At 43.2% G+C, this 16,400-nt stretch overlaps 1 protein-coding gene across 1 annotated transcript in view; it reads right to left on the reverse strand.

Moving 5' to 3' along the window:
- Positions 1 to 608: 608 nt before the first annotated feature.
- The window catches only part of SEMA4C (semaphorin 4C), a 24,881-nt gene continuing 9,089 nt past the window's right edge, over positions 609 to 16,400 (reverse strand). Inside the window, exons 9-14 of the mRNA XM_082254552.1 lie at positions 15,369 to 15,513; positions 12,850 to 13,072; positions 12,442 to 12,557; positions 5,411 to 5,568; positions 5,217 to 5,284; positions 609 to 1,942 (exon numbers count right to left, since the gene is read on the reverse strand). Of these exons, the coding sequence (XP_082110678.1) occupies positions 1,098 to 1,942; positions 5,217 to 5,284; positions 5,411 to 5,568; positions 12,442 to 12,557; positions 12,850 to 13,072; positions 15,369 to 15,513 (1,555 nt within the window). The 3' untranslated portion in view covers positions 609 to 1,097. The remainder of the gene's footprint in view (positions 1,943 to 5,216; positions 5,285 to 5,410; positions 5,569 to 12,441; positions 12,558 to 12,849; positions 13,073 to 15,368; positions 15,514 to 16,400) is intronic.

Consider the following 16,400-nt stretch of genomic DNA (forward strand, 5'->3'; position numbering starts at 1 on the left):
GAGTAAAAAATGACATTTTCCATTATTCTCTCAAATTTCTACTATTTAATTTGGAAAGGCTTAAAATTTACTTTCTATAGATTTGTCACAAGCACAAGTTCTTCTCTCCAGTACAGGCTTGGGCCACCAACAATTACTTTATAGTCTTCGGTTTACAGATGTTCCATATGCATCTGCTAGCCACTAGCTTGTCTGATCTGAGCTGAGCTGGCGCACACAGTTTTCCTTTTAGAATCACTCCAACAAAGTTCTGTTTTGAGTGGAATGGAGGATCGCTTTATCCCTTACCCGGTCATTACTTTAAACTCTAGAGGTGATACACTGGTCACTGCAGAGAATGAAATTATATTATCTCAAATGTAAGAAGTTTCAATAATGTCAATCTCGGTTTAACCTGCCCTGCAGAAAGTGGACCAGGATGCAAGAGGGATACAGAAATACACTCAGCCTAAAAGATACATTAGTCCAAAATCATGACATGCCGAGGATATTGTTCCACAGTAACTGGCTGCCAATTGTTGCCATTTCCAGCTCTTTTTACACAGATCTACAAACAGAAAGAACTGGTCAAGTTATAAAGGTTTTTTTATGCGGATTAGGACCCATTGTAAACTTAGGACACGAATGCTGGAGATCACAGTAGTGATGATTTAACTGCCCATATACAGTTGAGGCAGATCGAGACTGGCACCTGAATGGTTAATGATTGATCCCTGCAGCTCAGAGTAAACGTGCGACTGAGTCTACCATCTGTTATTGCTGCTATTGCTGCAGATTTCAGGAAAGAAGGCGGAATAGTCAAAATGCTTTTTAAATCACTTGTGAGTGTGCCAAACCTTTAAAGAAAGATTAACAAATACTGAAGTTTTATGAGTCTCAGAAATCAAGCAAAGATGAACAAGGACACTGGAACAACAAGAGAACCGCTTAGTTCTTTTTTTCCTCACTTTCATTATTCTGCAGTCCATCAGAGGACATTTTAGGGGAGAGAAAAAAAAAAATTGGCTGCATTCCTCCCCCAAATCCTCCAGTCCCTGAGGTAGTTCAGAAGAAAAACAAAAAACCAGTGCAAACTGTGCAGGTGGTACGAGGGTGTGTCAGACTGAGGATTCCTCAGGGTTGGAGTCTGGCAGAGTCTGTCTTTGCTTCAGTTTCCACCTCAGTTCCTCATTAAGCTCACCAAGTGGAGGACGTTCCTCTCCCACTCCACCACCCAGAGTGAGACGTATATAACCATTACTGCTAGAGCCGCGCACACCCGAGAGAAGCATGTGGTTAGGAGAGTGAAGAGGTGGTGATGGCAGCGGTTGACCTGGGATCCCATTGCCAGAAGGGGAGGAAGAGCCAGTGCTGTTTTGGCACAATGCGTGGCCTGGGACAATTTTTAGGGAACCGTCAGAATAATAAAAAGAGGATGGATCCCAAAGTTTCTCATCAGAATCTGCACTTGGCAGGCACTTTGTCATTTTGGGCTGAGATGGCAGCTGGATGGGGTACACGAGGGTGTTCTCAAGGGACTTTGACCCTTTCTCCATCTCATCTTGTAACTTCCTTCGCAGGTAGATAACAGCCAGAAACAAGGCCAAGCACACTGCTCCAAGAGCTATTACCATCATCCAGACCAAACCCAGACCATCCATAGGAGCACGAGATTCCAAAGTAAGAGACGGTGAAGCCACAACACTGAGTTGGTAGATTTCAGAGGCGAAGCGAGTCTCTTCTTCAACTGAAAAGCAGTAGTATGTGCCAGAGTGGTGGACACCAACTCCAAGGATTACCAGAGCTTGCAAGGTAATGTCATACAGCATAGAGTCATTGTCTTCTTGGGACAGCTCACGACCATTGAAGGTCCACACAGGTTGAGCCAGGTTGGAGGTCAGCTCACATGGGAGAACTACATTTGTTCCAATGGCCACAGTAAGGTTTCTTAAAGAGGGCTTAACTGAAAGGCAAAGCAATATATAAATTATATATAATCCAACATTCTAATTGAGGCTTAAAGCAGAACTAAACCCTCCTATCTATATATAGCCACAGAGGCTGCCATCTTAGCTTCGGCTTGATCTGCAGTTGCCATAGTACTGCATGGGTGATCAGTTATGACACCAGTTATTTGATGGCTTGACAGTTCAAGCAACTGTGACAATCAACATTCACATCACAATTTGAATATAATGGTTGTAAGAAGCAGTTAAAGTGATAACAAAGTCTCGTTTTTTTTACCATTTAAAAATAATAAACATGTTATACTTACCTGCTCTGTGCAGTGGTTGTTCAGAGAGTCGGCCCTTATCCTCTTCTCGGGTCCCTCGCCGATGTTTCTGCCCCCTCCCCACTACTGCTGTGTGTCCATTCAGACACGGAGCCATTGCACCACCCTGCCCCTATCTCTCATCTCATTGTTATTAACTGACAGCAGCGGGGAGCCAATGGCGCCCCACTGCTGTCTCAGCCAACGAGGAGGTGAGTCCTGGAAAACCAAGAGTCTCATGCAACATCCCTGGATTGAGATTGGGCTCAGTGTTAGGGGGACTGCATTATCATTTGCATAGAATACATCAAGATAAAAAACCCTCCACCTTTATAACCACTTTCGGACCACCCGCCGCAGTTTTACGTCAATTACCGGTGTTATGGCAGCAGATAGCCGCCATAACCCTAGTATTTTCTTACAGGACGGGCAGTCCTCTTTCACATAAAATTGGTCCCAGCTTCCCGGTCGTTTTCCCTGCTTACCGGAGCCATCGGTAGAGGGGAAAACAATCCGGTCTGCTCAGGTCGAGTAAGGGAAAGATGGCCCCCACTTGACTCTATGGCCTTAGAGGTCTGGAAGGACATAGGTCGCTTCCTCCCAATGGCCATAAAAAAGGGCCCAATTTTTTTTTCTCCTTGCTGGAAAAAAAAAAAAAAAGGACTTTTTTTTGGCTTTTAAGGGTAGATGTAAGATCTGAAGATCTGGAGGTCTTTTTGACCCCAGATCTCACATTAAAGAGGACCTGTCATGCATATTTCTATTACAAGGGATGTTTACAGTGTTGTTTGATCCTTTAAAAAAAAAAAAAAAAAAAACTGTTCAAACCACACGTGAGATATCGCTGCGATCATTCGAGCGAGAGCAATAATTCTAGCCCTAGACCTCTTCTGTAACTCCAAACGTGTAACCTGTACAAATTTTAAAAGCGTCGCCTATGGAGATTTTTTTATTTGGGTACAAATGTTTGTCGCCATTCAACGAGCGTGTGCAATTTTGAAGCATGACACGTTACATATCAATTTACTCGGTCTAACATTCCCTTTTACATTATAGCAAAAAATTGGCCTAACTTTACCGTTTTCTTAATTTTTTAATTTAAAAAAATTTTTTTTTTTGGGAAAAACTATAAGAAGTGTTTGTAATACCACTGCGTAAATACAGTGTGACAAGTATTGCAACAATCTCCATTTTATTCTCTGCTAAAAATTATTATATATATATATATATATATATATAATATAATATAATATATGTTTGGGGGGTTCTAAGTAATTTTCTAGCACAAAATAAGGATTTTAACTTGTAAACAAGTGTCACAAATAGGCCTGGTCCTTAAGTGGGTAAATAGATGTGTACTTTTGCTTTAAGACAAAAATCAGGTTTCAAATTAAAAAGTAGTTGTAACCCCACCTGGTCATTTTTAGGCAATCCAGTCTTCCATAATGCTATGAGCCCTGTATATGTGCTTTATTTAAAAAATGCCGTTCTATACCTCGTTTCCAAGCGCCACTCACGTGACCGCACACTGTTCCCTCTCCCGGTCTGACAGGTACAGCGGGCAGGGCTGAGAATCCCCCGCTGATGTCAGTCAGAAGGAGGGGAGGAGAGAAGGAAAAAGGCGGGTGGTCATGTGAGCGCGGCACTGAAATGTAGTATAGAACTGCATTTTTTTTTTTTTTTTTTTAATAAAGCACATACACAGGGGCACGTAGCATTATGAAAGACAATGGATTGCCTGACAATAAGTAAGCAGTAGGGGGCAGGCACTGTCAGGAGCTGACAGGCAGGGAGGGAGGGGGAGAAAGGACAGAGCAGAGCTGCGGATGAGGAAGGCAAGTAAACTTATCACGATGTCAGGGCTCCGTAGCCATAATAAACCTTGGTCAGTTTATAGGGGGGGGGCAGAACCAGGCAGGATCAGCCAGGTATTTCAGGTGATAGAAAGGGCAAAATGACACCGCACAAGCACTGTGCTTTTGCTCATGCTTTAAAGAACAGGATTTTATTTATTTTTTTTTTTTTTTAGGGTAATAAAACGCTTTAAAGCATGACCTATCCTCAAATGTCTATCTGGAATGGCTAATACAGAGCAACAGAAAGGCTAAATTATCTTTCCTGGAGAAAAAGTTACATCAGGCTCACTTCAGTGCTAATCGTGTATGAAGGCCTAGGCATTTTGTCATGTGATCTCTACTAAAGAGGAGGAGAGAAGATTGGCTATTCTTCCCCCTTCTACAGGTACCACATGACGAGCTGCCTAGGCCATTACTATGAGGGAGCATGGAGCAGCAACGCTCTACACGAAATGCAAGGATTACAGCCTTCCTTTTATGCTTCAATTTTAAAGGATAAGTTCACATTTTGGAACAGGTTACAGGGTCCACCCATATTTAAAAGGTTCTTCTCCCCACACCCACTGTCACAATTCAAAAACACGTCTCTGCCCACATGGCCACGTCATTAAGTCACAGATTCCTGTGAATGAATGAATGAATCGGCAAGTATCGTCAGCCACTGAGGCAGATAGCTTGTAGTTCTGCACTGACGAGCACCCCTGTAGTTCATTCACAAGCCCTGCAGCTTTCACACTGGAAGCCCATACAGGCTGAAAGCTGCAAGGCTTGTCTGCAGAAGCCTGACATTGCCTGATCCACTTATCACATGTGCAATGCTTTCCAGTTTCCTGCAGAAAAATAAATAAAAAAAAAAAAAAAAAAAAAAAGTGCACATTTTACTTTTTGCAAAAATTTGTACATTTTTTTTTTATTTTTTAGAAAAAAACACAAGGTTAAATTAACCTTTAACACAACTTAATGCAAATATGGTAAATGGGTCCTCTTTAATTGGGTTTAAAAAAAAAAAAAAAAAAAAAAAAACACACGTAAAAATCCTTTTCAGGTGACATTCGTGTTTCTTCTACTTCAGGTAGAGTATATCTGCAATTCAAGACAAAACTACTTACCAGCTTTATTGTACTGAACTTCGCACATCGATGTATCTGAGCCTTGGAGATCCTGTAGCAACATATCCCTACAAGGAACACAAACTGTCAGGATCTCAAATCTTTAAAATAGGTTACAAAAAAGCTTTTCACCCTCCTCCCAAACCAGAAACAAATGCATGCTTTACTATTCCCAGCATATTGCCAGCACTCACCCATACTGCTCGTCAGATGGTACGCAGCGACTGATGTTGACATTCCAGGCACAATAAGGGTCCCGAGCAAGAACACAGTCTGCACAGGATCTGTATTTACTGCAGTCCGCCATGGGCACCTGTACCAGTCCAGATGGGGAACCAGCAAAAATAAAAGACTGCAAGAGAAAGGGGGGGGGGGGGGAATCAGAAACATTGATACAGGACACATTTGTGAACTATGCAACTGTGCTTATATTAATAAAGTTTAACTCTAGATATAGTGATCATTCAACCTGGTATCAGTATCTTGCAATCCCATTAAACAGCAGAGCTTAGAATGAGGAAGGAAGAAGCAGTACAATGAGCCAATAAGTTGTGCTAATGTGCAAGCAGCATGCTAATAGGAGGATAGATCCGACCGACAGTTTAGTCTGCTGCTTCTCCTTACACTGTCCAGTCACAGGCTAAGGGTGAGGCGGAGAGCTGTACATGTAGCAGCATGAATGTGAACTGAAGCAAAGTAAAACAGAGTTGGGTACCAGGCAACTCTTTTTCTAAGAAGTCTTCCAGGGCAGCATCTGAGAGATAGGCTCCTCCCACCGGAAACAATAGTCCAACTTTATAAAAATGTCAGCCACACCTGTGTGCCTCAGTAATAGTAAAGCACCCCTCAGTAAGCTTATGAATCCGCAAAACCCTTTTTTATGGTTGTTAGGGCGGGAACGAGTGCTGCCCTGTAAGACTTCTTAGAAAAACAGTTACCGGGTACCCAACTCTTGTTTTCTCTAATCGTCTTCCAGGGCAGCATCTGAGAGGATGTATCAAGCAATACTTACTAGGGAAGGGATAAAGTCTGGAGCACCTTGCGACCAAATGTCTGGTCCTGACTGGACAGCTGGTCAATGTGGTAATGCCTTGCAAAGGTATTGAAGCTCGAACATGTCGATGCCATGCAGATCTGCTCCGGCCCTTTCTGCGCTTGAGGATGCCTAAGCTATTGTTAAGTGGGCTTTGACTCTGCTCACTGGGACAAGGTTTTGTGGTTGGAAGGCTGCCTGAAAAGCAAGCTTTATCCATTTGGCTATCATACTTTTTGAGGCCCGTTTCCCTTGGTTGACTCCTGCGGAGAACGAATGGTGTGGTCATTTTTTGCCAAGCCTTAGTACTTTCAAGGTAAGCGATTAGAATTTTCATTACATTGAGCTTGTATGCATCACTTTTCTTGCTATCCATCCAACCTGGAAGGGAGGGGATAACCACAGCCTGTGTTCTGTGGAACGTTGGAGACTTTAGGTAGAAAAGCTGGGTCTGGGGGTGAGGATTTTTTTTATCGGTCTGAAATCAGACAATAAGGTTCCATCATAGATGGAGCCTGTATTTCGCTGACTCTCTTCGCTGACACAAGCGCCATTAGGAGTATGGTTTTTAGTGTAAAGTATTTATCGGAGCATTCTTCCCATGGTTCAAAGGGTGTAAAGAGGAATCCTTTAAGTACCGTGGAGAGGTCACATGTCAGGGTTCTGGTGAACTTCGGGTGTCTGGCTCTTTTTAACGAGAGAAGGAAACTTCTTATAAGGGGGGTTTTCTGCCAGCCTGATCTCTAGGCAGGAAGAACGGGCCGCCACTTGGACCTTCAAATTGTTATGGGAAATGCTCTGGTCTGCTCCTTCCTGTAAGAAATCTAAGATTGCTGGAATAGTCCTTGTCGGGGTATCCTTTACTCCTGTACCAGGAGAGAAACCTTTTTTCTCACTCTCGTAGGTGGCTCTGGTTACAGGTTTTCTGCTGGCTAAAATGGTGTCCATCACCTTGTTCGACAGACCCTTCCTCTGTAGCCTCACCCTTTCAGGAACCAGGCGGAGAGCTTCAAGACCTTTTGGTTTGGGTGGTTGACTGGCCCCTGCGTTAGAAGGTCTGCCATGTCCGGAAGTATTAAATATGGTCGAACACTGAGATTCTTCAAGTGACTGAACCATTGTCTCTGGGGCCAATGGGGGTGCAATAAGTATCACTTTTGCCCTTTCTTCCCTGATCTTTTGTACTACCTTTGGTATTAGGGCAGCTGGAAGGAATGCATAACACAGCTGGTATGCCCAATTTTGGTTGAACGTGTCTACACCGATGTTTCCATCTGTGTAGTTCAGGGAGAAGAATTTTGTATTAATTTTTGACGCAAACAGATCAACCTCAGGTACCCCACAGGTTTGAGTGATCCACGAGAACGTTGCTTGATTTAAGGACCATTCTGTCTGTTTTATGGCTTTTCGACTTAAGAAGTCTGGCAGCATGTGGTCGGTTCTTTTCAGTTTTATGGTGGAGATGGATCTGATGTTTCTCTTGGCCCAAGACAGTTTAGTTTCTGTCAGACTCATTAGACGAGTCGATTTTGTTCCCCCTTGTCTGTTCAGGTATGCCACTGTTGTGGTGTTGTCTGACTGAATCTGGACATCCTTGTCCTGAATGGTCAGTTGGAATGCTCTTATGCTTGGGACCAATCGGGGTTCCATTTTCCTTGTACGCAACGATCCACCATATACGCTCCCAATCCCAGAATGCTGATGCCCGTACTGATCCGCACCGGATCGGACTGCGTCCATCTGCGTCCCTTGAGGTAAATCAGTGGATTGAGCCACCATTGGAGCGCTCTTTTGATTGAACGAGGAACCAAAATATTTGTCTCTAGGGATGATGGTTGCCCTCCCATCGGGCCAGGATGTGATTTTGTGGAGGCCTCATATGGAGCTGTGCCCAGGTGATGGATGGAATTGAGGACGCCATTAGTCCCAACACTGCCATGCCCCGCCTGATGGTCATGAATTTGGCTCCTATCAGAGATACTATTGCCCCTGTGGTTTTCTCACTTTTCCTCCATTAGGAGACTCTTTGTTGTTATTTTGGCATCTAGTATGTAGCCTAAGTATATGACTCTCTGGCTTGGAGTTAACTGTGATTTTTCTTCGTTCACAATCCATCCAAGGCTTTGTAGGAAAGAGATGCTATTGTGTAGATCGGCTTCCAGGCTGTCTGCTGATTCAGCGATGAACAGTAGATCGTCTAGGTATGGCACCACACCTATGCCTTGCGTTTTTCAGTGCTTCTGACATTTATTTGTGAAAAATCCTGGGTGCAGAAGAGATACCGAAAAGGTAGAGCTGTACTGCATATGTAGAATAGTAGCCAGACCTTGGACCGCAAACCTTAGTATTTTTTATGTTTTTTTTTTAATAAATCGGCACATTTAAATATGAAGAAAGGTAGAGCTGTGCGAATAAACTCCTGTTTTTTTTCTTCTTCTTCTTCTTCTGGTGGTATGTGACAAATCACTTTTTCTTTTAGTAGGTTATCTCTAGCGCAGATAAAAATGCCTATGTGTGGTCTGTGCCTTTTGGGCGTGTTGTCACCAGGTACTTGGTTGGGGGCCGAGTGGAAAACTATTGAGTAACTTTCTGCTATCATGCGAAGGACAAATCATTTTCTCGTGACCTTCCTCCACTGATGAGCAAGGGTCGCCAATCTTCCCCCAACCTGGAGACAGTGATTGCTTTTTGTTTTGTGGAATGGAAGTCTTTGTTTTGTTGTGTCCAGCGCTTCCTTGGTCCCCTTTCTTTATTAAATCTTCTGGACTGACATAAGGGTGCTTTCCCCCGCTTCGTTTTGGTTTGAGGAAACCCTTTATTTTTGGCTGCAGTTCTATCTAGAACAGTTTCCAAGTCCGGTCCGAATGGTAAATCGCCTGTCAAGGGGATTCCACACAATCTATTTTTGGAAGCAATGTCTCCTCCCCACGACTTCAGCCACAGGGCTCTCCTGGCCGAATTTATTAGGCCAGTGTTCCTGGCTGATACCCTCACAGCTACACCCGAAGAATTTGCGAGGAATGCGGCTGCTCTGGTTCGGGTGGGTATGGTCCTTACCAACTCTTCTTTTGGGGTTTCTCCTAGCAGTTCTTGCAGCTGAGTCAGCCAGACTAGCAAGGTCCTAGCCATTCAAGTGGAGGCTATGGCTGGATTTAGATTCGCTGCTCCAGCTTCCCAAGCTCTCTTTAGCAAAACCTCCATCTTCTTAACCATGTGATCATTGAGGGTCCCAGAGTCGAAGGCTAAATTCGACTTGTTTGCGACTAATGAGGGAGGCATCTATTTCAGGGCATTTTGCCCAGGATTCCGTATCCTCCTCTGTGAAAGGATATATGTGCTTAATCACAGCTGGTGTGAAGAGCTTCTTTTCTGGCTCTTCCCATTCTTTCTTGACTACGTTTTTCAGAGTCTCATGTACCGGAAATGTTCTTGTTTTTTTCGGTTGTAAGCCTTTGTACATCTTATCGTGTAAGTAAAGCTCTGACTTTTTGCTCTTTAATGCCCAGTGCATCTGCTATAGTTCTTAGGAAACTGACCAGGTCTTCCAAAAGGGAAAAAAAGGGTGCCATCTGATGCTGGGTCTTCATTATCTGAGTCCGAGCATAGGCCATCTTTGGATTCTGACCAGACTAAATCGGTTTCCTGGTCTGCTAGGTCCACCTCTTCCCCGCTGCAAGAGGGGATGGATGGCTTACTGGAAGACTGGGTACTGGTGTGGCTGGAACTTGCTGGAACCTCCAGCTTTTCTATAGCCAAAAGTAGAGGCCCAATCATGCTTTTTTTTTTCTTTTTAAAAAAAAGAGTTGAGCATGTCTTGAGCATGAACCCCTGTGATTCCTTGGCCACAATTTTGTTGATGCATTTTTGACATAATGTTTTTTTCCCCATTCTGGAGGAAACATGTGACCGCAAGAGGCGCAAAGTTTTGCTTCTGGCCTTTGTCTGTAAATAAGCACAAAGAACCCAGTGAGACAGGCGGTTGCCATACATAAACCCAAGTAACAGTTTTCTAGTGAGGTAAAAGACAAAGGAAACTCCAGGGTGCTCTGGCTTCTCTTGGAACTGTCCTGACAAGCAGGATCTGCAGGGCACGGTGGAGAAGCATCAGACATGGTCAGAAAAAAAACCCTGCATAAGGGCTTTATAACTGCTTCCTGCTGCAGCAACAGCCCCGCCCCCAGCTGACCCAATCTAGGTTGGTGGACATACCTGCACTGCCATCTGCTTTCCTGGAGTGTTACTTTAGGGAAGAGGGAAGAGAGAGCCCATCTGCCTGTCCAACACCACCCCCCCCCCGGTTTTCCCGCTTTCTGATTTCTTTTTTTTTTTTTAGATTGCGCCGCCCGGTATGGATGAAGGCGGAAGTGCCGCAGGGCTCCGGAAATTACGCCGCCATCTTGCTCCTCCAGCAGCGTGGATCGGCTGTTCTGGGATATTGTTGTCGGTCGGAGGGGGCGGCTCGTGGTCAGCCGGAGCCCTTAAGATGCCGGTGACTGAACAGCTGGCTCGACTCCAGGTGCAGTGGTCTTTTGGGGGGAATGCTATAGACATTTAGTGCAGCTGCGGGGGATAGTCACATAGGGTGAAAACCTCAGCTTGCCCGAGTTGCTGCCCCTGACCTGCACAACCCAAAGCTCGCCGAACTGGATGGGAGGCTGGCCAGGGAGTCCCCTGCAATTAAGACGGAGAAAAAAAATAAACGTCTGCAGCTCCTGTGGATCCAGAGGAAACGCAATCAAACTGTGGCACACAGGTGTGACAGACATTTTTATAATGGTGGACTATTGGGTTTCTTGTTTCAGGTGAGAGGAGCCCATCTCTCAGATGCTGCCCTGGAAGACTATTAGAGAAAATCAGGTCCTCCTCTGCCAGACAGGGCAGAGCTGGAAAACAGCTCATGGATAAAAATAAATTCATTGGCAGGTAAAAACAGCAACCCTATATTTAATTAATCTGTGTATTTAGTGGATTTAATTGCATTCAGGGAAACAGCTAAATACTGTTAAGTGCCGGTTCACACATATGCAATGTCAGACATCGCATGTGAATCGCAGCGCACTGCAAATCACATGCGATGTATGTGCATTGCGAATTTAGCCATACAGATTGTATGGCTGAATTTGCATCGCATTCGGACCAAAGTCACGCAGGACCCTTTTTTTGGCCAACCCAGGATCAGATTCATGTCCAAACTTGACAGTTTGCACTGTGATATCTGGGGGGGGGGGGGGGTGTCATTTTTGTATTGACATCCCCAGCGATTCGCAGTGTGATCTGCCTGCGAGTTGAGTGCGATGCGGGAACCCGCAGTGGATTCGCAGGGTTCCCGCATCTCATATGTGTGAACCGCCACTTAGATTATTTTTAAGAAGCCTGCCTGAAGGTAATTTAAACAAACAGCAGGTCTCTGGATGTTCACAGATTAAGCTACCCATCCCTTTTTTTACAGATCTAGATAGCATTTTCACAAATTATTTTATCCTGAAATTTTTTTTTGTGACAATGTTGTGCTCGATCAAAAAAAAAAAAAAAAAAAAAAAACAAACACACACACTACTATATTTGTATATTAAAGTGGTAGTAAGCTCCACTTGGTCACTCTTACCTACAGGTAAGCTTACAATAAAGCTCCTCTGTAGGAACAATGTATAGAGCACAGTGCACATGGGCTGGAGAAATCACTGGCTGCAGAGCTTGTGATTATCTCCTAACAGTGCACGGTTAGGAGATTTTCACAAGCTCTGCAGCCAGCGACGTCACCAGCGCATGTGCCCTGTGCTCTGAATTGTGCGCACACTGAATGCGTCATCAATCCAGAGCGCTGTGCTGAGACTGTGCCCTGTGTGCATGCATGGGAGTGACATTATCCCGGTTCTGCCATAGTAGGTCATAATGTGCTAGTATGCAGTGCCGTAGGGCTGGTACTTTTTACATTTTTTGCTGAAGGCGTCACTACCCCTTTAAAAAGAAAATCATAAAAAGAAAAAAGGTAGTGCTTATTAGTTCAATACATTTTCTAGTCATTCTCATGACATGAAAATGGTTAGACTAACATCCTCAACTCTTGATGTTAGCTTCTGACAAAACGGATCCAGTGTTATGGGCTGCAAGGAGATAATGTTTGGCCATGGCAGGGAATGTGAAAGCAATTAGATGCAACAGGGTCTGGTAGTAAAGAAAAAAAATTCATACCGATCGGCTTGAGATGACTAGGCTGTGCACAGGATAAGGCTTATCAAACATCTGAACTTCTTCAATTAAATGTACGGAGGAACCCATGCTTACAGCTTTATTCAGCCAGCCATTTCCTATTCAAGACAAAAAAAATGCTAAAATCAGTAACATAACTGCAACTCGGAATATTATATTTTATATATATATATATATATATATATATATATATATATATATATATATATATATATATATATATATATATATACACATATACACACACACATACATACACATTATATATATATATATATATATATATATATATATATATATATATATATACACATACACACACACACACACACACAGTTAGTATGTATAAAAATAAAGTTGTATACAATAAGCATCCTGGCTGAAGCTCACCTGTCCCAATGAATAGGACATCGTATAAGTCCCCTTGCAGCCCTTCAGTCCTTTGTACTGCAATTGAAGTAAAATTGACTCCTTTCCTCACCAGCAGAGGGCGCCCATGAACAGGCTGGACAGCATCATCCATCAGGGGGTGCGTCTTGGCAAAGTTGAGAGTATTATCTGGAAGCTCGAGTGAGCTGCTCATCCCGTGACGCCTGTGGAAGTCTGTGATACACTAGAAAAAGAAAGTACTGTATTCAGAATTTATCACAATTGGAGTAAGCTGAAAGCAGTAAGAGAAACAAAATGATTAAAAATTGTTTAATGAACCACTTTGTCTTTTTTCCCTGCGCCTTGGGATGTTTGGCTTATAGTGCAATTCTGTACAGTTTCCAATGCAAAATCTCTAACGTAGTGCATACAGGGCTGACAGTAAGTGACAATTAAAATTCAAGGCTGAAGCTGAGAGAGCCGAGCAAAATCGGAGATGTGCTGCTTGATGTCGGTCTGATATTTAATGGACTGTGCAACGTGGAGGAAAAGTACGCCTGCTAGTCATTTGGGACTAAGGAGGAGATGCTATTGTTCACAAACAAAAGGTCTCTGTGCAAGAGCTCTCAAAAAGAAAAAAGAAGAAGAAGAAAAAAGAAAGAACAAGAACAAACAAGAAGACGACCAGTCACTGCTGCCTCCTTTGCTTGTGCAGGATGAGTGGTCTTGTATCCACCCCCTGCAGACATTGTGTAGTGTTGGGCCCCTCCCACAGCTCTGCTCTTTCCATGGACAATGTACAGCTAGTTATTGAGGAAAATATTTAAAAGTTTGTGCCTGGAGTTCAGTTTTAAAGCAGAACAAAATCTTCCTATAGTTTTCAGCCAAGGAGGCTGCCATCTTGGCCTCTGATCTTCAACTGCCAGGGTGCTACACATGTGATCAGTTATAACACCAGCCGTTTGATAGTTTGGTTGAGAGCACAACCAATGTGACAGTTAGATTCCTGGCACGTGAAACTGTTAAAAAAAATTGATGGGTTTAGTTCCCGCTTTAAGTGATATCTCTTAAAGTAAATCGGACACCTGCAATGAGTGACTTTAAACCTACATGTGCTTCTTGGCTCTAATGTTGTATTTAAAGTGATTGTAAAGTTTTGTGTTTTTCGAAAGTTTAAAATAACAAACATGTTATACTTACCTGCTCTGTGAAGTGGTTTTGCACAGAGTGGCGCGGATCCTCCTCTTCTTGGGTCCCTCTTCGGTGCTCCTGGCCCCTCCCTCCAGTTGAGTGCCCCACAGCAAGCAGCTAGCTATGGGGGCACCTGAGCCGAGCTTCAGCTCCCTGTGTCTATTCAGATACAGAGCCGCGGCCCGGCCCCACCCCTTCTCTGCGGATTGGCTGATTTTGATTGACAGCAGCGGGAGCCCATGGTGCTGCATTGCTGTCTCAGCCAATGAGGAGGGGAGTTCCGGGCAGCCGAGACACTTCAACATTGCGGGATCTAAATGGGGCTCAGGTAAGTATTAGGAGGGCTGCTGCACACAGAAGGCCTTTTACCTTAATGTATAGAATGCATTAAAGTAGATGTAAACCCTCACATATACCCAGTGAAGTAAACAGCCTCCGATGATACAAAGAGATAAAACAAATCTCCCTGCTGTCTTTAGCTTTCTATATTCTTTAGGAAAGTGAACATCAGGTTACAAATTTTGTTTGCTCATTAAGCAGTGGGAGGGAAGTCTGTGCATACACTGTGTGTGAGCTGATTGGAGGAAAGGCACCCCCCCCCCTCCTCCCCTGACCCACAAAGGCAAAGGAATGAAAAAACGTGCAGAGCTGTGCTGTGAATAGACAAACTCTCTGTTTTTCTCCAAGTTACCTCCCAACACAAATTTCTAGCTGCTTTTATATTATGTGTCGGAGAGCTTGTCAGAAGTTATCATGCTGATAACAGAGGAACTGAAGCAGCAGAAAGACACGTGAGAGAGACAAGTAAACACTACAGATATATGTCTAGGTCAGATTTCGTGAATGGGGTTTACATCCACTTTGGTAAAAAAAAAACTTCTGACTTTACAACCACTTTAGTTTCCTTTGTGCTTGTGAATATGCTGATCACACTTTTATAGACACAAAGCCAAGCAGATAGCATCTTATTATTATACTATAGTATTTACTATATTTTAGTACTGCGTTTATAAGAAGTTAGAAAATCCAAAACTTCCTATCTTTGTTAAGTGCTTATAATACAAGGTTGAAAACCTCTGCTCTAAAGACTTAATACTGAAAAAAAAGCATCATTAGGAGAAAAATAGAATATAAAAACACTTGTATAAAAGAATAGGCTTTTCAGATGTTTCTTATAGAAAGCTGTCACCACAAATAGTGCATTGTGTCGTTGCAAAGTTTTCCTGGCTGCTTCTCAAGGGATGAGCAGCTTGTGCCGCCTCTCTCTCCTCGTAGTTCATGCGAGGTCAATGAATGCAGCTTATGAGCCTTAGATTGATTATATTAACCAGTAATTAGACTAGACTTACAGATCCGGGACGAGGACTGGGCACAGAGTCAGAATAAGGGCCCCACTTCTTGGCCTGCTCATGGTATTCCTTGTACGACCCATCAAACACCTTCTGGATGTCTTGTATGGAGTACTGGCAGACGGCAGAGACTGAAACATCACCCCTAAAATGAGAAAGACTGTTAGCCAAAAATAACATATGATAAAAAACAGTTTTATAGCGATTAAAAAGAGCTAGTTGATGCCCCAGTATATAGCTAGAAAGAAAATAATGCCAAGGTTTAACAGAATATGGAGAAGGTACTTCCATACAACAAAATGAAAAAGTAAAAATAAGGGGAAGATACAACTGGCCCTGAAATTCAGTAAAAATGTAATGGCTTCTGGATGATGCATGGCCTTTTGCCTACTACCTGGAGGTCAGCTTTAACCTATCCTCTCTCTAAAAAACAAGTCATGTGAAGGTCCTATGCCAGTGATTGCGAACCTTGGCACCCCAGATGTTGTGGAACTACATTTCCCATGATGCTCAACTACACTGCAGAGTGCATGAGCATCGTGGGAAATGTAGTTCCAAAACATCTGGAGTGCCAAGGTTCACCATCACTGTCCTATGCCATGCATGGGTTTGCTAAGGAGTAGCTGCTACACACAAGCCACCTCTGTATATAAACTCAGAAGCACCGGGACAGCAAAAAAAAAAAAAAAATGCTTTACTTTATTCTTAAAAATGATGAACACTAGCTGAATATAAAATCAAAAAAAGAAGAAAAGGACATTAAAGGCCACAGCATAGTGAACCGTAGGAGAACCACTGACCCAAAGCCATGTGATCATAGAATTGTTCTTTAACAGAACACTTCTATTTTTTTTTTTTGCAAAAAGGGAAATAAATACATAGACTATTATAAGGCGAACGCTGTATGTATAGATGTTTTGTTGTACATTTTATATAGCAAGACTCTACAAATCTAGGGTCAATGTATGCCAACGTGTGGAACACCGGGTCCATTAAAGGTTTAAAAAATACATTGCAAACAGACAGACACCA

Source organism: Pelophylax lessonae (genome assembly GCF_965119305.1).
Source record: "Pelophylax lessonae genome assembly, chromosome: 4".
In the NCBI taxonomy this organism is placed as follows: domain Eukaryota; kingdom Metazoa; phylum Chordata; class Amphibia; order Anura; family Ranidae; genus Pelophylax; species Pelophylax lessonae.